General features: G+C 44.2%; 1 protein-coding gene across 1 annotated transcript; it reads right to left on the bottom strand.

Moving 5' to 3' along the window:
* Window positions 1–9941: 9941 nt before the first annotated feature.
* CFL2 (cofilin 2) lies at window positions 9942–13516 on the bottom strand. Its single transcript, XM_086462191.1, has 4 exons — window positions 13490–13516; window positions 11666–11973; window positions 11490–11566; window positions 9942–11398 (listed from the first exon to the last, which is right to left on the bottom strand). Exons 1-4 carry the CDS (start codon window positions 13490–13492, stop codon window positions 11286–11288), a joined length of 501 nt encoding a protein of 166 aa, XP_086318317.1. The 5' UTR covers window positions 13493–13516; the 3' UTR covers window positions 9942–11285.
* Between the last annotated feature and the right edge of the window lie 9309 nt (window positions 13517–22825).

Here is a 22825-nt window from a genome sequence, read left to right as displayed (position 1 = left end):
TAATAAGCATTTCAAGCTTCCACTGATTTTAATGGACCTACCCCTGATTATGCCTGGATTATATCAATCCTGACAAAAAAAAAAAAACCCAACAACTTCATATATACTTAGCATATGCATGCATTGGTTGAATTCCAAAGGCTATTTTGCCTGCTACTCTTGTTTTCTAACTAGTCTGTAGTAAACTCATAATTTACTTTTCCACTCAAAACGCCACTAGATACAATTCACTTGGAATGCTAACAGAAAGCTGAAGTTGAGGAAACAAAGTTTGTCTCACTAGTTAAAGAAACAAAGCAAAACCCAAACTCTCTAGAAGTGCTGGCCCTTGGATATTCAAAGTGCTGTGACATGTGCTGTACATGGAGCATGCTTGCCTACACCCTTAGGAATACTATGGCATGGCAGAACTCCCAGTTTCTGAAAAGCTTGTAGTCAGGACTTCAGAATCTGAGGAATTCAGTTAATTCATATCACCGATCTTCATGGGGGAAGGGTGGCCAGAGCACTGTTAAAAGGAGCAAGAGCTGGAGCCAGGCATGCACGTCTGATGTAGCATAACTCCAAGTTTCACTTTAAGTTAAACATTAAAATGCCTTTACATGTCTTGTGCAGCATTATCAGCAGCTGAGATTTGATGGACCAAATTTCACCACTGCTCTATATATGTACCGGAGTCAGAGTACTGAAGAACATGCAGTTTAAAGCGTGTACATGACAAGAAGCTGAGATGCAAGTGATCATTGGACTTTCCAGATTTTTGCCTGAGATTTGCCAGCAGACACATATGACTATGTCAGGATCATTCACTACCTACCAGATACCCAAATATCCAACGCTTCTGCTCTGTGTTAAATATATTGTGAGTATACATATCTGCTGTGTAACATACAGACAGAGAACATCCAATTCTTCCTGGAAGAGCTGGAGTTACTGTACAGGGTGTACGTAATACAATAGCCCAGAATCACCTGGAAATGCACAGAGCAACAGGCAGTGGCTGTCATGAACACAGAGCAAGTTCAGCTCCTCCACAGACACCCTGCATACCATATACTGAACTACCAAGGCAATTCTCAGAAACATCTGAAACATTTCGGGCATTGTGCCTTCCTAAACAAGCGAAAAAATAACTTTTCCCAAAATAAGTGAGAAATGTAGATTCCTAAATTCACTGTCTGGTGAGGCAGGGTTAAGCACCAGCAGAAAAGAGGGGGAGCATTCAGCCCAGCTTCTGCAGGAATCCCCTTCTCATCCCACACGTGTCATTGGACTGTCTTCACTATGTTGTCGAACAGCACCCTCAGATGGCCCTACTTCATATATCTCTTCATCACAGACTTTTTTTCTTTTCTTTTTAAGATCAGGAAAAGGAAATAAATCCTCGCTGCAATGCTGGCAGTTTCTACTGCTTGAGACTGCAGAGAAAAGCTTGAGGAGGTTAATTAAGTGTAGTACAAAGTTTCAGAAAAGGAAGTAGATTAAAACTCTTAAAAGATACTATATTAATATAACTTCTGATTATACAAAAGGCTACTTCTTGCCTTTTTTTTTTTTTATTTTCTTAACATGTAAAGTTGGTAATATGGCCTGTAATCCTCGTGGATTTTCTATACATTTTATAATACAATTTTCTTGATTTGACTACGAAGTCTTAACCAATGAGCCATGCAATTAACTTTCAGCTTTCTATGTTGATACATAGTTTATTTCACGCTATTTCTACAGCTTCACTTTTCAATATACCATAAATTCATGCATCCATAGCATCTCCCCACACTGTAAGTATTTATCACTTTTGTGGAAGTTAACAACCGAAACCAGATGCTGTAATGATTGCAAAAAAGGACAGTTTAGGCTTCTGGCACTGAGGAAAGCATAAAATAATCCAATACAGCAATTCCCAATCTAAATGGTAGAGTCTGGACTTCAGAGTAACACTCCATGAGTGGAATGGAACTGTTGAAACATCTCAAGAGATTACTTCAAACTCTTTGCCACTTTGGTAAACTGTAGCCAACTTTCATCTTTGAACAATTTGTTTATAAGTATAAGCTACATATCTTTAACAAGATAAACTGGTATATGGATCAAAAGTGTTTGGGTTTCGTTTTTTTTTTCTTGTTTGCTTATGTTTATGATAAAGACTAAAACACACTGCTAATATGAGGGAACAGGACCAGAGGAGAATCGGAGCTAGCAGGGAGTGAAAAGGGTGGTGATGAGAGGAGGTGAAACTGAGGTAACTGAGATAAATAGGAGGATTGGAGGAAGGAGGTAAGCAATTTCTGCAGGTAGTCTGGAAGGGGAGGGAAATGCTTTGGAGGAGAAGGGACACAGAAAGCAAGTCAAAGGGAGGGGAAATGATCAGTTTTGTCATTTTCCCCTTTAAGGAAACAAAGACACAGCAAGGACACTTATACCTATTCAAAGGGAACAAAACGTCACTGTCTATGAAAACGACAAATTCTGATCTGAGAATATTTTTTTGTTCCTTTTGCATACAGCATGAGTTGTAACTTCATTACTATTAAATGCATTTAACGTCAGTGATAACCAATACTATGGCACCACAACACCCTTTCTATGTACTCTTTCACACTGCCCAACAGATGGAAAAGCAAGCCTGATAACATTATAGCAATTCCCCAAAATAGCTTAACTGGTTGCTCTTATAAACTTCACTTTAATTTTCAGCCCCCTTAAGACATTGAAGAACTACTTTTCCACTAGTTATGAATCATCTTTTTAAAAACATAACATATGTGAAAACTTCTAAACATTCATCACAAGTATAAATATTCTATTCTATATTTATCTGGAGAGCTCCATGTTTCTAACAATGGAAAATTATCTCAGACTAATATCATAAAGTAGCCAGAACACTCATCTCTTTCAAACGCTGGTGCAAGGTTGATGAGATGGTCTATGATTACTTCAGGATTAAGCACTACAATAGTAATCTCATTCCCACTGAGTGCTCCTAAATACTCTCAGCAAACCCATTCGTCCCTTTTCCTTAACTGTGATCCCATCCCTGTAGAAAGAAATAGCTCCATAAAACTGGGTCAAGCAAACAGTTTACTCTTTCCTGCAGTAACTGTGTATTTTATATACATAATTCCTCCTTCCTTTGATAACAATTTAATCCAGACCATATTAGACTGAAACATGATGCAGTTAGAGGAAAGTAAGAACACCAAAAGCAAGTAACTAACAGAACAGAAAGAACAGATCTTCATGGAAAATCTACAGCATAAAAGACCTGTTAGCAGGGAAAAATACAAGCTTTAAAAAGTTACTAATTTTTTTTCCCAAAATATGCCCTTTAGTAATTAAAACTTTTTACCTCATAGCTCCAACATGTGCATGTTCATATTAATATCCTAAAATGTGACTTACAAAAAATCCCATGTTCTTGTCTGTTAACCACTGAATGTGATCCAAGCACTATTTTAAGAAGAAACTGAGAGGATCTGTATTTGCACACAACGTAAGATGTTCATGCAAAGAGAAATGACTCTTCCCATCTTCCCACAGTTTGCTATTACAGCAGAAAGACTGATTATTAACACCATTTCTAAAAAAAAAAAAAAGAAAAAAAAAAGGCAAAAGCAGGAAATTCCAGGTTCCTTAAATATCTAGACAAATAATATTTAAAGCACAAACATGAAAGTATATTATTCCATTTCCTGCATATGCGTTAGTAAAACTTTGGAAAAATCTTATCCTCACTATTTTCCAAAGAAAATAGCTGTTAAATTAAAGTAAGATTCTGAATTGCTATCGGTGCTAAATATATTTGTATGTCATTATTACTTGTGCACAGGATAACTGCAGATAAACACAGAACCATGTGCTTCTTGAATCTGGTGTGCACAAAGCTATTACTGGAAGTATGTCGACTTTGTATTTCACTATTAGAGCAAAAGCAGTCCTGGTGTTCCTGAAGGTGTCTTGAGCTGTAAGTCACTCTGACTTCTGAAGTAGAGTAGAGCAGCAATGTACGAGTACTGAAAGAGAAATTCCAGAGCAGGCATAGGCTCGTGATGTTACAGAGATGTTGCAGGGATGGAGCTGAAGTGCCAGGTACTCAGACTCTCACCACATCTCTTATCTGGATTCTACCAAGGCAGGTGCACAACCCAAGTTTGACAAGATCACATTTTGTACCTGCTACAACAGCCGCAATAGCTCAAAACAGTTACAATGCCCACATGTAATTCCAGTGTTATACTTTGGCTGTACAGTGCTATGGGAAGCATTCTTTTCTCCCTTCTGGTAACTAGGAAAAAATAAAATTCATAGCTCAGATGGTTGACTGTATTACCATAAGAAAAAGCTATAACTGCAGTCTGTCCTTTCTATTGTTGTTCAGCCTGGAGAAGAGAAGGCTCTGGGGAGACGTTATAGTGGCCTTCCAGTATCTAAAGGGGACCTACAGGAAAGGTGGGGAAGGACTCTTGATCAGGGAGTGCAGTGACAGGACAAGGAGTAATGGTTTCAAACTGAAAGAGGGGAGATTTAGATTAGATATTAGGAAGAAACTCTTCACTGTGAGGGTGGTGAGTAACTGGCACAGGCAGCCCAGAGAAGCTGTGGCTGCCCCCTCCCTGGCAATGTTCAAGGCCAGGCTGGATGGGGCTCGGAGCAACCTGATCTAGTGGAAGGTGTCCCTGCCCATGGCAGGGGGGTTGGAACTAGGTGATCTTTAAGGTCCCTTCCAACCCAAACCATTCTGTGATTCTATGGTTCTACACAAATTGAAAAGAGGTGAAATGCTTTAGACATTAACACCACAGTAACCTCAACATATCCCAGTATAGGAAATTTGCCCAGATATGCAAGAACACAAAGCAAACTGCTCTGATGTGAATACTCCAACTCTTCTTCAACCCTATCGTGAAGATCTATGGCAGGTGCTTAGTCAGGAGCTCACTGGAACACCACTTGACTTTTAAGAGAGTTGTCATCCTCCTTGCAAAACTGCGACCAGGCTATAGAAATAAAACTGATTTAAACTATTACTAATTTTGATGATGATGACTTTTAAATGTTGTTTATGCTGTGTTATAAGCATTATATTGGCAATGCTGAACTCCAGGCAGTTAAAATTGTGATGCACTTGAAGTGACTGAATTAAAATTATGTGACCGAAGCAACTTCCAGAATTATCAAAAGTGGATATATCTAAATATATCTGTATATTAAAAATATCTAAATATAGCTTGTCCTGAAGATACTTCCAACCATTGCACCTGTTGAAGCAAATCTAACAAACTGGCTAGAATCAAAGCCAGGTGTGTTTGTCAGAACAGGTAAAAAAGATTTTTAAAATGTGGTTATCACTGTGACCCTAATAGCTGTTTCAGCCTTACCAGTGAACAAGGCACTCAGCCACCTTCTGAAGTCTTTATCTGAGAAAAATTAAGACATTATTTTCTGTTTCCACAAATTTCCTAGGTTGGGCTGTTACACACAAACCTGAACGGGACGACATTCTTGTCAGAATAACCCAACAGTCAGAGATGGCACGCAGGGCCAAACAAGTTCAGTGGCCACGTAGGCTAATGCCATGCATTTGTTTCCTATGGGTGTTCTACAAGATGCCTTTCTACTTCAGTCACGCACAATAAATATTGTTTAGGAATTTCAGTTACATGGAAGTAGAGTTCTGGGAACTGATCTTGAAGTCTGGATGCAGAGAAATAATGCAGCACTACAAAGGGAATTCACCAACGCAAAAGAATAAAAACCTTCAGGTGACAGATTCTGCATCAGTATAATCAACGAAGAGCTAAAATTATGCTACGGCTTCTTAAAAGAATTTATGCAGGCAATGAATTCTATGGACCGGGAAGTGTTTCATCTCTAAAGTACGCTTAAATAACAAGGCTAAGACTCTAAAATATGACCATAAATTATGTTTGTCACTTGCAGTCCCCTAATTAAGAACTACAGCCGTTCATCCTCACTCCCAGTGTAACAGCTTAATTATTGTATTTGGCGTAATCAAAAAATACACATCTTCAAATGCGCTTTGGTGCATCACCTATATGATATTGCTAACCAAGAGCCCCATTATAGCATAGCTTCACGTTTGTAGGAGAAAACAAATTTCATCATGAAGAGCTCTGTGTTCACATTTCATTGCTTAAAAACATTGAGACAGATGAAACTGTGGAATCAGAATGTTCAGGCAGAGCAAAAGATAACATAAGCTCAGTTTTTACAGCTGCAAGCTCATGCTGAAATTGAAAGGAAACAAATCATAGAATTGTTCAGGTTGGAAAAGACCTTTAAGACTACCCTCTGCTGTAACCCCTTCCCCTCCCAGATGTACAGGTCTCTATGAAAAACTGCTTCTTCTAAACCTTCCTCTGCTGCTCTGCACCTTGTTTGCTATATGCACATTCAATTTTCTGTTGAAACAGCCAAAATGGAAGAAAAGCTTAGCTCTCACATTAGCCTTAATAGAAGGTCACAGATGAAAGCAGTGCTGCCACTAAGAGGAAGCAGACACAAATAAGGCTCTCTAAACTGGTTCTCAAATCACATCTCTTTTTTTTCAAGCCAATGTATACCCTGCAGCTGTGCTCACCAGAGAGTAACTGATGCTTTTAACTTTCTGCATAATAGAAAAGCTTTTGAGGAGCACAATATTACAGCGTTCAGTTTTTCTAAATCAAACCCCTACAATCACAAACAAGAGAGGGGAAAAATAGATGCTAAAAGGTACAAGTGGAGATTGTCCGTAAAGCTTTACAGAGATGGCGGGCAGATGGTAGGGATTTGCAGTGACACAGCTGTTTTTAAAAATAAAGAGGTGGAAGAGGAGAGGCATGATTACAGCTACACACACATTCCTAAGCCTGTTCACACAAAAATAAAAATTAAGCTAGCAGCAGGGAGTTTGTATATATATAATTTTTTTAATAATCTGAATTGACATTTAGAAACTTTTAAAAATAATCAGCGGCACCTCCAAGTTCCTTCCAATCGTTAGTTTTCTAAATAACTACAAAGGAAAGCTGACAACAGAAATATTAACCTACAATGAGATATTAAAAAGACTATGTCAAAATTACTTTCAGTGCCTCCAAAGAGCACACGTTTTTGCTGTAAGCCTTACAACACAAAAAGACAATTCTATCCAATCACCAAATAAACAACAGAAAGTATGTCACCTGTTTGAACTTCTTATGAAAGGCTTTTATTTTTCACTTCAGTACTTTTTCCAGATGTTATTAGAAGATTGCATAGATAAGCAATGCAAGGAATAGTAAGATGTACGGGGGTTATTCTAAGTTTAACAGCATGGAAGGTGAGGCAGGGAAATGCCCAAATTCAGTAGGGTATCAAGCACTAGACACGAATATGGTAAGAATAGGAGAGACACCACTAAGACCAAAAGGATAATCTTTTGATCATTCTTCACAAAGTCATCTATTTCACACTGCACCAGCTCACTTCCTTACGAGTATTAAAAATGGCTTGTCAGTGTAAACGTACTTTTTGTTACTTTTTAAAACTTTCTGAACGTATGAGCTGGACCCAACACAAGAAAAAGGCTATCCAGCACCAGCCCACTACAAACTTCTTTAGACCTATCTCCCAAGCCACTAGTTCTGGCTTTTGCCACAGCTGGGTATTGAACTGAATGGGCTGTAGGTGAAACCCATCACAAAAATGCACATATTCCATGCATTTAGTCCATGACCTCTCCTTTCAGTGTCTGGGCGGCTCTCAATCCAAAGACAACAGCAAAGTGATTAGCATAGGTGCTGCCTAGCACGCAAACAAATTCAACATCTGAAGACATTTAAATTAACTTTATTTATACCAGGTTTTCAAAATCAGAAATATTTCAAAGAAATTCAATACTTAGACAGGTGCTACATTTGATGATCCTTCATCCACCATTAGTGCCGTGTTTTCACTCTACAATCATTAACTCGCCACCACAAACTAAAGGGAACTTACAGAAGTTTATAAAAAATAGGCAGACATGAAAATTTGGTTTATACTGGAATTGGCGTAAGAGAGTAAAGCTTATAATCAAATTGTGGCAATTGCTGTATTCCATCACTCGTTCTGAGGGGATGGTACAGCAGAGAAAGACTCTTCCACTCGGAGAAATGCTTTGGGTTTTAACTGAACATACTTAAAAACCATTTAATGATCTGACTAGGAATGATTCTTACATGAGTACGTATAAATTTAAGCTTTGCATTTCTAAAATTGCCACAAGCATAAACCTCACCTACTCACCCCAGTCCTGGACTGATTTCCCTTTTCAGAGAAATCAAACCCATCTGCCTACACCTCTTCCAGGATTTACCAAATCAACAAAACAACTGCTGGTTTTGAAGTATTTTTAGAAGAAAAATGCCATTTCTGCACAAGCTACTCTCATGAAAATTTTATTTAACATTTGTTTATCAATAAAATAACTGAAGAAAAGATACCCAAAAGTCACAGAAGATACACAGAAGATACTCAACTTGAGAGGATTCTCCTCCACTTCTCAAGCACAATGAGGCCCTCACCATTTTGCATAATGACAGAAAACAACAGCTGACAAACCATCTTGGAACAGATGCCAGCTGTCTCTCATGTGTTTTATAATTCAAACAGTAACAGTTCTGTAGCACTTTATTGGTTTTTGTTGTGTTTTTTTTTTTAAAGCAAGCCATCTGAATTGGACCTCACATCAGTCAGTCATTTTAAGAACAAATTGAAGGCAGGATGATCCTTTTCGATCTAAAACTTGTTTTGGTAGGAATCTTACATAAATACAGTTTGTGCTTCAATTTTGTATCTACTTAGACTGAGTGAATATATACCTAAGCTAGTTTTAAAAAAAAAAGTAACCTTTAATATTCAACTTAGAAGCCACAGACATCTTTCCAAACTGCAGCAGAGACAAACAAGAAATTTAAACACAGTACTGCTTTAAAAAGTTTACTGTCTAAAATGAAATTCAAATGGTTTATTAAAATTTAATCTTTTCAGTTTTGGCTTTTTCTAAAGAAACCATTTATATCTTGTGAAAAATTACTTAAAAGATCATTTCATTATACTGTACTGAACTCAAGTCAAACATAAAAGCACAAAGTAGGTCTTTACATTAAACTGGGCTTTGCACACAACATGAATAACCAGAAATAGACTATTTTGAAGAATAAAAAGATTTTTTTTTTAATCTAGACAACATGCATACCATCAGTTACTTCTCAACCTTAAAAGGTACCTGAAAGGAGAGTTTTGTAGAACAAAACCAAGACTCATTAATACACTTAGTAAGTCAGTGGTCATCATGCCTTTTTAGTTAAATTCTAGTAAAGTTTAGTCTACATAGAACAGCTAACACAATGAGGTGTGAAGTCATAGGGATAGCCAGAAGCCTGAAACAAAGTCTTAAAGTTCTACAGGACAAGAGAACCTAAACACAGTACCACTAGGTTATTTGAACTATCAAAACAAAAAAAAAAAAAAAAAGAAAAAAGTAGAAAAGATTTTGATTACTATCTGCTTCCTTGTTGAAAAAGGGCGATGGACTGAACATAAAGGGCCCGTATTTAAAAGCTCAACAGTTCTACTCTACCAACTTTTTAAAATAAGGTAATGATAAAGAGCATTCCTTCTAGCAGCATGTACAGTTCAGCTGTGAGTGGCTGCCTAACAGCGCTCCTTTATGCATACCAGGAGAATCATGTCCAGTTTTGCCATTTGTGGATAACGATGACAAGATACAAAAGCATGTGTTTGCCATAAATAGCTCTGGCTAACGGAGGATTGCTCACATAGAGCAGATCAAATTCTCTATAAGGAGAGCATTATTTGGCTCCCTGCCAAAACATGTCCCCAGTGCAAGCCTCAGTAGTGGCAAACACTTTCCAGTTCTATTTACATAGAAGCTAACAAGTAGAAGGGTTCATTTAGGCTGTTTCTTGTACCAAGTCCATCTTGACTGCAACACTCGATAAAGCAAAAAATTACCAGCTTCATATTCCACATATAACTGTCATCACATGTCATCTTACTGAAAAAGAGAGCGAGCTGTAAGATTTCGTGCAAGGTTTTACTCTGACGTGTAGAACTTTAAGAACATTCAGGTACGAAACACACTGCGTGGTTAATTACCTTGTATTTTCACGTTTCTGACACAAGTGTTTCATGGAACTAATGGTCTCTACTAGTGGTAGCTTCTTCACTTTAACAGTAAACTAGGATCAGGTCCTTTATTGAATGATCAGAACAGAGCCACAAAGTATTGTAAAGCAGTGCCTAAATCACAATTAGGAATGAAAAACTTGCATTATTTAAGATGAGATTAATGATTGTTTATCTTTACAATACTTTCCACAGAAGTTATTTAAAATACGTTAAATTAAACATACTTAAAAACTGTATTTTCCAATGAAAACAAGGCAACGTTCTGTAATAAGCCACAAGTTTTATTGCAACGTGGCCAGTTTTTGATCTCAAAAAAACAACGTTCCATTTAAGGCTCTTTTTAATACAGAAATTGCCACCATGACTGATGTTTTACAAAACTTTAGTGTTTCAAGACTCACATGGTAAACAGATAACTTCTACTCCTGTTCAGTAGTGTACATTCAATGGAAAACAAAAGGCATCGTAACAGCTACTTCATTTATAAAGATATGCATGTAACAGGTATGAAACTGAGGTACTACAATAATTTGATGACACAGTTACAGCAACTTAATTGGCATTCCTTTGGGGGGGGGGGGGGGGGGGCGGGTCAAACATATTACAAAAAAGTGCTTTAAATGCATAGTGTTGTGTGCTGCCATGTCACAAAAATAGGCTTGTCAAGGCAGGTGAGGTGTATGAATGCACAAGAGCCTCATGGAACTGCAATCAAGTGCAACTGTAAGTAATACTGTATAAAGTCTACCATCCGACCAGTGGACAATACTTTCAAGGCATTCAATTAGCTTACCCTTTGCTGTCTGCTAGACTATTCACATTAACTATCACATTCATTGTACATGTTGCAAGGAATGCCTGCAACGTCAGTTTTGGCTAAGAGTATGACGTGAAAGCATTCCTTGGATCCTACATAAAACTACCAGGATTAAACAGTCTAATGGCAATCACTGGTAGACTGCTTAACAATGACATCTCCTTCAGGGGCATTAGGGAAGGGACGTATTTTTTGAGGCGGAAAGGGGATGGGGAGGCTAATACTATTCCAATTGAACGAGCTGCAGAAATGGAAGCTCCTTAGATCCAGATGGCACTTGTCTGTCTTTTTATAAGGGTTTTCCTTCAAGTGAAACTACCACGTTGCCTCCCAATTTCTCTCCAAGTGTTGAACGGTCCTTAATATCATCCAAACCATTTACTTGCCACTCATGTTTAATACCTGAAAGACAGACGGACAACAATGTACTTGTGAGAACCTCAACATCTAAACAGCATTACAATTACGGAGCAAAACATTTTTACGTCCATACCTGTAAATTTCTTTTTAATGGCATCTTTAGAGCTTGCGTAGATCATCTTGCTTTTTAAAGGTGCACTTTCAGGAGCCCTTTAAAGGAAAGAAGAAAGCCACACAAAACAGTTATTCAGTCATCCAATGTTAACTCCCAAATGCTCAATTTTTACAGCAAGCTTTGCTTTTACACACCAGAATATAAATACCAGGTCTTCTTTCTTAGATTCCTTTGTCTCGTATGTGGCATCATACAAAGCGTATCGGCAGTCGTTCAAAGGTAGCAACTTCACAAAGGCTGTATAGGGGTCCTCCACAGTATCTCCAATGTCACCAACCAATATCTGCTTTGACTCCTCTACAATTATTTGTTTTTTGTCATCACTTAAGCAGAAGAGAACAGCTTTCTTTCTTTTTTTAATCTCTTCTGGGGTTGAAGATTTCCTTACTTTCATGTCATTAAAAACCTTTATGACTTCATCATTCACTGTTACTCCAGAAGCCTGTAAAATGAGATCAAAGGAATAATTTAAACAGCAAAAATTAACACTCACTAGAAAAGATGATAGCCCACAGTGCTAGATAAAGAAGTCTGCCTGCCCCTGTGAGAATAAAAGTATGTACTCAACCTGAACACACTATGAATTTATAGTCATCTTTGCAGGATGACTATAGACGCAGAAGATATAAAGATGGTGTAAATTCTGTACCCTCTTGTTGCAGATCTCAGCATCTTCAGCTGTGATTCTGGATAGCAGTTTTACACAACTAGGCACACAACGGTACTACTTGAGCAGTCTTCCATTACCTTATCATGCATTTGGCTTATTTGGGGAGAGGAGGAGAGTGAGGGGTGGGGTGGTGGGAACTGAACATAGGAGAGGAGTTTGCAGTTCTGCGTTTGGATGGAGGGTGCTTTTTTTTTTTTTTTTTTTTTTTTTAGTGGAACAAACGCTACAGCAGCAGCTCGCATCCAGCACTGTCATGACTCTCATTTTGTTGGGTGATGTAAGGCTCTCCAAGCAGCAAAAATGTTTTCTGCATTGTGTCAGCTTCAACACTGCAGTTCAAAAACTCCTGAATTTTACTTTGTAGTTGCACGAGTATTATTTGATCGCTCTTCCTTCATCCAAAAATACCAATTACAATGTGTACAGCTCCCCACAAGGCTCCAAGCCGTGCAAAACCCGAGCCTAAACCAGCAAGAAAACAAAACACTGACAGGGCAAACGAGGAGCTCACGGCAAAAAGAAAACAATTTAGCAAACCCCACTGCGAGCGAGCGATCGAGGGAAATCCATCTGCAGCGCCCTTGCTCTCGCTCCAACAATTGCAGCTGAAGAGGCGGGCGCTGCCAGAGCCGGCGGTTTGGGGAAGGCAGGTGCAGGGCTCGCTGGGAGCCGCCGGCTTTGTCCCCGAGGGAGCCCGCCTGCCCCCTTTCCCTGCTTTGTTCGCGGGGACGGCGTTCGCCTCCGGGGAACGGGCCTCCCGCCGCCCCGCGTCCTCCAGCCCTGCTCTCGGCCACCCTCGCTCCGGCCCCAGCGCCTCCAGCCGATCGCTCCCCCACCGGCCGCGGACCCTCCTCGGGCCCAGGCCCCGGGCGGGCCGCAGCAGCCGCTGCCCCGAGGGGGAGCCGGGAGCCCCTCTCCCCGCGCCCGCCGGCCGGCCCCCCGCCCCTTACACGCACGGGCAAGGCACTCGCACACCCGGGCGATGCCGCAGGGAGCGCTGCGCAGCCCGCCCGGCCCCAACCGCCCGCCGCCGGCCTCGCCGCGGCCCGCCCTGCCGCCCGCTCCTGCCCCGCGGCCGCTCCCACCGCCCCTTCCCCCCGCACCCGGCTAAAATTAGACTAAAATGGCCGCCGGAGGCCGCGGGGCCGCGCCGCGCCGGGCCGGGCCTGCTCAGCTCAGCTCCGCTCCGCTCCGCGTCCCGCCGGGCCGCGCTGCCGCTGCCCCTGCCCCCTCCGCCGCGGGCCTCCCCCGCCGCCCTCCCCGCCCGGCCGCGCCGCGCCGCCCTTACCATGGCGCCGGGTCCCGGGGTGGCGGCTGCCTGCGGTGCGGGGCTGCTGCACGCAGGAGAGCGCTGCGCTGCGCTGGGGGCGAGGCGGGCGGGGACTCGGGCCGGGCGGGGGATGAGCCGCGGCGGCCGGGGAGGGCCGGTCACATGGGCCGCGCCGCCACCACGTGCCGCCGGGCCGGGCCGGGCCGCGCCGCGCCGGGCCGCCCCCCGCGGGGCTGGGCTGGGTTGGGCCGGGCCGGGCCGGGCCTGCAGGCGGCGGAGCCCGGCAGCCTGCCCTCGGGGAGAGGAGCCGCCGCTGCCCCGGGGGTGCGGCTGGCAGCGCCCTTCCCGCCGCGTCCCTGCGCGGCCGCCTCGGCCTCGCAGCCCTCGGCGTCGCCCCTGGGCCGGCCCCAGGCCTAGCCCGGCGGGTCGGTGGCTGTTGAAGGGGCGATGCAGCCCCTCAGCCCAGCGTGGAGCAGCAGCAGCAGCCGGTAGTCGCGTCAGGTCGGGGTGCGATGGTGGCACGGTCGCTTCTGGAGCCGTCCACGGCTGCCCGGTGCTGCTCCCAGTGCCCGGGTGCTTTCTGCTGCTTTAAAGCCACTGCGTTGGCATAGCCCCCCCCCGTTCACACTTCACGGCCAGGCAATGTCTGCCCGTCCACAGACGCCTGGCAAGCCGGCATCGGGGGCATTTTGTCGTCGCTGTGTGCTGTGGCCCTTGTCCCCCTGGAACGGGAGCTGTGCTGCTGCCACAGCTGCCCGCGGCCTCTGTAGGAAAAGGCCGGGGGACCTGACGCAGAGGTGGCACCTTGGGTGGTTTTGAAAGAGCTGCTTGGACGATGGGGTGGGACACGACACATAGGGCAGAAGGACCAGCATTAAAAGCTAGGAAGATGAGTTACAGGAAAACACGGGCGCACAGCCCTCCCGAGAGTGTTTCACTTGTCCTGAGCTGGACTGGGCTTCAGGCTCGGCACACCAAACACGGAACATTCTGTCTCCAGCCCATCCAAGCGGACAAGAGGATTGTCAGTAATGTGCGGCTTTCTGCTGCCCAGACTGCTGTGTCTGAAAACCAAGGGATTCTAAACACGCAGGATGTCAAACAGCTGTAGGTGTGAGCACCCAGCCTGCGTGGTGGCCAGTCAGCCATCGCTCCCTAAAACACCTGAATTGCTAATAGTACCTTGGCGGAAACCAGCAAACTAGTGTTTGTCAGCATGCATGTGTATATATATGTACATATACATTCATACTGCATTGCGTAAGGGGTACGGGATTTTTTTCCCATTTCTCCATTACTATATGCCACCATGTTGACCAGAGGAGCCACTATGTTTTCAATCTCCTTTTTGAGCTACTTCCCACCCTCTCTAAATGCAGAATTTGAGACTGAATTGCATTCATCAATATTCAAAATTCAGCCCATCAGCCTTGAAATCACTGACCTGGAGCTATGTTACCCCTCAGCTCCTTACAGCCACTCATTCAGGACTCCCCACTGCCACTGACTGAAACAGCCAGTCTATTAGACTCGACTTTTATCCAGCCGATGGCCACTCATTTACTGCCTGTTCAGTGCCAGCAGTGTGGGACCCAGGAAGGGGTACCTGTATTGCATACTCGCATTTCTTGCATACTCACATTTAAGAAGTCAGCTGTTACCCAATTCGGTTTTCAAGCACTGTATGTGCTGCTTTATGATTGAACAAGTAACCAGTTAGAATAAGTGAAAATTGTTATGGGACTTAATAGCACAAATCCTAAACTGGATAACTCTCAAGACACAGTTTTATGGTTGGCTTAAGTCCACGGGAATGTCTTGATGGCCCCATTTCTGGGCACCTGCTGCTCTTGTGCAGCTTCATGGACTGGGGTGGACTTAAGCAGTTTCAGATCCTTCTCATCAGGATGGTTTAATGTATCCCAAAACAGCCTTCATGACACTGCAGCGTGTCACGGCACGCTGTGTGGGACACATGCCCTTCTCAGCGTCCCAAACGGAGGTCTGCGTCCTCGCAGCTGTACACAGTGTCGAGAGGTTGCTGTGGCCAATAGCAGCATGGGGTTCCTTCACCTTGCAAGCAGACGTAGCCGTGCATGCACGCAGTACATCTTCTGGTGCCAGTGACCACAGCACTGCCGTGGGCTCAGCAGGCTGCTTCTAACACTTGCACAAGGCCACGAAACTGCTGTGAGTGTCCTAACCTTGTGCCCTTGCAGAGAACCCTCAGCCACCCACACAGGACCTCTGCACTGCACATCCCAGGCTCGTAAAACGAAAGGTGGAGAAAGAGTTACCAGCTCCAGAGTTGCACAGAGGGTAGATGCTCCAGTGATGACAACTCCCAAAACTGTGCATGACTCACCCTCCTTACTGCCATGGAAACTGAATAATTAATCAGAAGTGCTTGTTATTCTCTTCACCTGCAAGGCGCATACCTGAGGCACTCAGGGCTGTTGCCCGCAGGTCACTGACCAGTACCTGGCTGTCGTCACCAAGGACTGAAGAAGGAACATTTTATGACTTTATAGAAATCTCTGAGAAAGAAATGAGTTTAGCAGAATGGAGAACATTTCTCAGTGGTGAAGAACAGGTCACAGGTACACAGAAAGGGGCTTCTTGTTTTCAAGAAAATGAACTATGGACTCCTGGTGACTGCAGCAATCAGAGAAGAAACTTGTGATAGAGCCCAGTGGTGACCTTGGAGGCCACAGAAAGGGCCAGTATCCAGCCGAGAGCAATAATGACCAAGCAAATCTCATTGCTGGAGCACACTGAGACAAAGCTGGTTCCCCACCTTGGCATCTCGCTGCACTCAGGAAGCATCGGATTTCACTACCCTTGTGCCACAAGACCTGCATCCCACCAGGCACCACCGAAATAGCCCTATGATTCAGAAAGCCCAGCAGCAGCAGCACTAAAAGCTTTGTGAATGATACCCTATGTGGAGCACATGCCTCTGAGGAAGCCCTCCAAGCCTCCCCTCACCCTCCATGGATGGAAGCAATGACTCACTGTGAAGCAGAAGGCACTGTTTGTTTGGATTCAACTCCTAGATGCTCATTAGTGCAAAGTGATTATAATGGACTAAGTTGCCTTATGCATTGAAGCTCTCTGAAATCACAGTCTTCTCCTTTCGTATGCTGTACATCCTCTTTGCTTCTCTGTCAACATCACTGAGCTCAACTTTACCATTTCAGCCTCATTTCCCATGGAAGCAAGGCCTCTGCTTGGCCTCCTCAGGCATCCCCTCTCTCACTTGGGCTAGTCCTTGTCCCAGTGACTTTTTAACTTGTTAGCTTGTTTGAGTTAAACCTGGCAGAAGGATAGAGGTCACAAAAGTAATTAAGATCCTTAATTAAGTAATTAAGTTTCATAAAATAATTCATTTGAGATAGAAGAAAGTGGGGCTGTATGTCTGCCAGTTCAACTCAGGAACTTCTTGGTTTCTCCTAGGAGACATCAGATCTCTTATGGTGTAGCCAGATTATCTTCAGGAATAGGACTACAAAGGGAAAGCAGAGGACCTTGTGTAGGTGTACACTGAAATAACAGACAGTCTTGATACTGTCCCGTTAAAAAAATCGATCTGTCAAGAGAGAGGAATCCATAGGAAACGCATTTGATGAGATCTCTTGCTCAGGGCACTTCCTTTCCCCCTCGTCTCTCCTGTGTACCTCTGCAAAAATGTCCGGTTTCCCTCCAACAGTTCTGTATTTTCAGTGGGAGCGCAAAGAATGCCAGGTAAAATCTAACTTCTTGTAATGTAAGACAGCATTAGAGAAAATCCCAGTGAAAGGCAAACACCGAGTTTTTATGTCTTTCCTTAAACTGTGGATACATTTCTTTTAAAAAAATATACAGTAAATATATTTGACTATAAGTGGTGGATCCTAGCATGTTTTTGCTGCAAGTTGGTAAGACTCGCAGTGTCTCCCATGTGTGCTAATGCTGGGAGCCTGCAGCGAGGGGCAGGATCGGTGTGCTGGTGTGGAGCACAGTTCCCCAGCAAGCCCTGGTGTCGGACCAGGAGACGGATTTACCCCTAAGCGAAGCTCCAGCTCCACCAGCCTCGGCAGGGTCACTTCTGCTGGCTTAAGCAGCCTCTTCCACCGGTGTGGTCCCAAAGTCTTCTGGGGCGCTGAGCTATCAGTCAACTTCTTAATGGCTTGGGCAGGGCTGGGGACGAGCGAGGTGCTGGCCGCTGCTCCCTGAGGAGCCGGGCCATGCCTGCTGGCCTCTGCCCACCGCGGAGATGGGAGCGAGCCGGGCTGTTGCGTCACCCTCGCCGGGCACCCCGGTCTCCCTGCGCCAGGACATTCCTCCGGCTGAGTCACGGCCCGGGCTGCCGCCCCGCTCCCGCCACACTCAGCAGCCCCAGCGTGGCCCCGAGGGTGCTGCCCACCAGCCAGCTGCTGCCCCGGCGCGGGAGGGCTGCCCGCCTTCCCCACCACCTTCCCCAACCGCCACCCGGGGCTCGGGCACTCCAGCCCTCCGACCCTCGCTGCGGCCCGGAGATACGGCTGTAAGAGGTGGGGTATGATCCTCTCGAGCTGCGATGCCGGCTTGAGCGCTGGGGTACTTCGGTTCGTTTAAGCAGCCCCTTTCCCTGCCAAGTGGAGCTGCTTTTCTGACCGTGCAGCAGTGTGGCCAAAGAAAAGCCCCCCTGCTCTTTTTCCTTGGAAAGCTCTTCAACCGTCCGCGTTCCCTGGCCGAGTTCGCCTTATGGCCGCACGCCAGGAGAGCAGGCAGAGGGGGGCGGGAGGAAGCAGCAGCAGCGTAAGCCCGGCACGGCCAGCGCTGATGCGAGGCCCGAGGAGCAGCAGCCACATGCTTTTTCGGGCTGGTGGAATTCCCCCCTCTCCCCCCAAGACTCTCAGCTCCATACTGGTAAGTCACACGTGCTGATGAATCATAACGCCAGGCAGCCACGGGCCTGTCATTGGTCAATGGACAATAAAAGAGAGATTTAATTAAAATGTTATGTCTTGTAATTACATCATTTTAGGGATGGTATTTAAACACAACGAAAAAGGAAATAAACATTCCTCCTATGAGAGAAATGTGGAAACTAATGGCAGAAAAATGGCTAAACGGAACAAAAAATTCCCCTGAAGTCTAAAACACAGGGAAACTGCTCAACCTTATTAATAAAAACAGAAGATAAAAATTACTTTTAAGTAATTAGCACATATTCAATATTCAGAAAGGTTTGCACATTTATAGCACCAGAAAAAGTAACTACTATGTACCCTGCTGGCCTTCATAAATTCCTGTATGCCCTGCAAAATGCATTTTCCCCATGAGCAGTTTCTTCCCAAGTCTCTCTTCTTGCTGCCTCTTGTTCACAGCTGAGATAAATTTATGGCATAACCTCAGGTAAGGAAGGATTTGTAAGATCAGCCACCGACTATATAAATTAGTCGATTTATTAACTTTTTTTAAAGACAAATTCCACTTCCATGCTAAAAACGGTATTTTTTTTTCACTTCTACTTGTAGCAGTTTTATTCCAAGGTCTCAAAGCTCTTGATTAAAATTATTAATGAAGTATCCCTGCCTGATGAGTATTATTTATCCTGTTCGACAGGTTGCCCAGAGTCACCCCGGAAGGCTGTGGTGAGCGCAGGGACAGGGCAGGGAGGCTTGGGGTCCCGTCCCTGCTTTAAACCCCAGACCATCCCTCCTCCTAAAGAAGGAAATGCGAGTCAGGCAGAACAATAATTTTCTTGAAACCTCTGTTTCAAGCAAACAGCAAAGTCAGACTTTCCTTCTCAATGAGCATCCTCTGACAACTCTAGGTTCGAGGAGTTTGATGTTGGCTGTTACCTCCAACTACCAATGTGTCAGAGAGACACATCTCTCTGTACGTACAGTGAAGCAGAACCTGGCTGTACAGCAGACATGGATGCAATATGGTAAATTCTATCTAAAGAGAGGAAATGGGAAAAGCAGCATCATTTTCTGGGAGCATGGTAATTGCTGTGCATCACAGAATAATGCTTGTTACAGTGAAATGGCAAGAAGGGAGCCAAAGTGACCTTTAGAAAACCAGGCGTATATAGCTGGCCCGTACGCTGGGTAAGTGGATTAGGGGAAGAGCTGCCAGAGTGCTTTGGAAGAATAGGCTGTAACACTAAACAAGATAGAGATTTTATTATTTAATTATTCTAATAAAATGTCCAGAAATGTTCTTCCAGCAGCCAAGAAGCAATGGTGTAATTTGCTAGATGTATCAGTCACCTGGAAAAACCTCTTCTGGATAATCCATTCCCTTTGTCTTCTTGTTTTGTGTATGTAACTTTTTCCTATAAAATGAGCTAATGGCAGAGCTCCCCATGCCTCACACTGAAAGTATGGCAGCTGTGAAACCACTATGAAGAAAAACCAAAGAATTTTCTGGTACTGCCAGCTGGTTTTCAGTTCGAAATACGTTGTGCTCGCTATCTGTGCCTGCAGCAGGGGAGCTGCTGCACAGAGGAGGGTAACACATGGGAAATCACGCCTGGGAGCTTCTATTTAAGCGCCTTTCCCCCAGCCCCACGGCATCCACTCACAGCTGCAGACGAGCCCATCAGCTTCAAACTCCTTCCTGGCACTATTCGAGGACATGCCTACGAGTAACACAGAGGAGATGCCGTTAATAGTTTTGCTGGTTTCTGTCAGGAATTTTGAGCGGAGCTATAAAACCAGGATGCCTAAGGTTAGTGGGGATGTTAATCAATGCCATGGGCCCAGGAGGTGCTTCTTCAATAGCAATTTCACCCCTTGCTAACCTCTTGAAGTTTATGGCGAAAAATTCCGTGCCTTTGCCAGCAGAAGAAAGTTGTCTGTTACTACAGTGGGTGTGCAGAACTGTTGTACGCCTCTCAAGCCATGTGACTCTTACTGCTGCAACATCTTTTCGCTATGCACGTGCCTCAGCTTCATTCGGCAATTTTTGCTCTTTCTCCCATGTCTTACAAATGGAGTAGTAGTCCTTATGCTGGTAGTCTCCAAATTTCTCCCTCCAAGCTTAGGAAGTCAAATTCTGCTGCCTCTTACACTAGGATTTCAATAGACTTGCCACAGCACAGAATCAGACTTCCTTTTTTCTTTTTAAAATCATAATGGAGATAAAAATGTCATTTGTTTTCTTACTCTGTGCTGTTGCTCAACAGTTGGTTCTTCGCTTGCTTGCAGTATGTAAAATTTAGTACATAAATATAATAAAACTCAAATAAAGAAGGAATAAGGACAACAGCATTCTCACCAAAATAAGTCCACATTTACAACTTTCCTAACAGTGGTTTCATCCTGTTTAGGCTTCTGAAAACTTGTTCAGCCACAGAGCAGCGACTCCTCTCAGCGGAGGAGCAGGACAGCTGGAAGGGGTAATTTCTTGAACAGCTTCAGCCTGGTTCGCAGGAGGTTGGCTGCCAAAAGTCAGGATGCGGTCAGACATCTCAGCAGATGACACAATTTAAACTGGTGCACCTCCAGGAAACGGTGGCAATGATTTCAGAAAGCTCTTTGCCTTCTGGCTAGATGCATGCAGACCTCCAAGACACTGGGGCTGGCCAGCATGTGAGGAATATGATGAGTCAACTTTGTTATGCTCTTCTTTGCAGAAGATCCCCCAAAAAATGGGCCCCCTGAGACGGCCAGGGTTCCTGGTGGGACAAGGAATCCTTGTTTTCCCGTAGCTGGACAAGTGTAGAGCAGCACTGTACACAGATTGCACACAGATTTCAGGCACTAATCCCAAGTCTTGCAGCTTTGGCCTGATTCTGCTACTAACATTCCTCACTCCATGCTTCCCCTCCTACTGGGGTTATGTCATCGCGTTGGAATAAGGTCCTTGGAAAATGGACTGTTTCTAATCATGATCAGCACTTCTATGGCATTGTAGGCCTCATTTAAGGAGATGTCTTTGCAGTACAAAAAATAATCACCAGGAAAGGATCAAATCCTCTCCAGGAGATGGAGGAGGCCATCACAAAAGTGCCGAGACAGGAGAGATTAGTTCATATGGCCTGTTTAGATTGGAAGTTGCAAAGGCCAGACAAAAAGGAGGACAGACGCTTTTGGTTCTGAAGTTTTAATACTATTACTATTGCTCCAGACAGACCTAGGGCTCAGTTTGCAGCATTGCATCTGAATGGGAGGAAATTCTGTTTGATGAAGGTTGAACCCAGGGACTGATTCTAAGAAACCTCTTAGAAACAAAGATGGACAACTACGGGAACAAACGATGCACAGACTAAACCTACCGAAGCATTGCAAAGCCCCCTCACAAAGTAAGTTGCTTAAAAAGTTGATTTTGCCTTTTAAAACAGTAAAGATTTTCTTTTTCAGATAGCAATCTAAAAAAAAAACATTAGCTAAGCCTGACATGCTAAATACATGAGTTGAGATCACTTTCTGGTGGGTGAGGATGGGCTGTAGGATGACTGGGGCACAGGAATATTTATAACTGTTGCTGGATCGCGGGAGCTGTTGGTCAGTGCGAAAGTGTCCTCCGGTGACAGCAGTGCTCTCGAGTGGTGCCAGGACTGCAGAGCCCAGCATGTGACTGACGGTGGGATCTGCACAGGAATGCTCGCGAAAGGCAACTATGAAGCCCTGATCCCACAGGCAAATCCCCACGCTGCCCAGAATCAAATGCAGAACTGCCATCCAAAATCCAAATGTTTCAGCATCCTGGCTCACATTTCTGCCATTTCAAATGCATGGTTCACAGCAGCCAAGCCACAGCACAGCCCGTCTTTTCAAAGTCCTTTCCTCTCCGAACTAATTTCATCTGTAAGGCGCTCAGAGAAGAAAAATTGGAAAGCACATAGATTATTATAAATGTTCTTATAGGACTGTTAGTCTAGGAAATAGCTATATAAAGCCTAAATAAATTGGTAAACTAAGAATAGCAAATTGACAAAACTCAGTCTGGACTGTGTAATACCGTGGCAGAGCAGGAATACCCTCTACGAGACAACTTTGTTACAAGTGAAGTTGTGGCACAAGCGTGCCATTTTCGGTTCCTCCGCACGGCACTGTTAAACCAGGCTGGACACAGTGCCAGAATAACTGCGCTGCGACACGATGCAAGCGCAGTGGCACTCCATTACTCGACTGAAGACCCTTTCTTTTATGGTTCTTTGAAACAAATCTACGACAGGAAAGGTGAACGACTGGGGAGAAGAATAAGTGAAAGCTGATCTTCTGGGGGCAGCGGGGAGCGCTTTGGAGAGTATGCTGTCATGTAACATCCTTGTAGGAAACTTGGCCCAATCTAACATTTCTATCATCAAAAGCGAGTGACCGGAACAGCTGGATACACTCTGGGAGCAGCCAGGAGGGCCAGGCTGAGCACCAGTGC

The sequence above is a fragment of the Leptosomus discolor genome, chromosome 3, assembly GCF_034619465.1.
Source record: "Leptosomus discolor isolate bLepDis1 chromosome 3, bLepDis1.hap2, whole genome shotgun sequence".
NCBI lineage: Eukaryota > Metazoa > Chordata > Aves > Leptosomiformes > Leptosomidae > Leptosomus > Leptosomus discolor.
This window is presented reverse-complemented; position numbering and strand designations above follow the sequence as displayed.

Coding starts and splice junctions, on each gene's coding strand:
- CFL2 (XM_086462191.1), bottom strand. Junction 11,567..11,665: donor GACCTGGTATTTATATTCTG/GTGTGTAAAAGC, acceptor TTTCCTTTAAAG/GGCTCCTGAAAGTGCACCTT. Junction 11,399..11,489: donor CATTAAAAAGAAATTTACAG/GTATGGACGTAA, acceptor TCTGTCTTTCAG/GTATTAAACATGAGTGGCAA.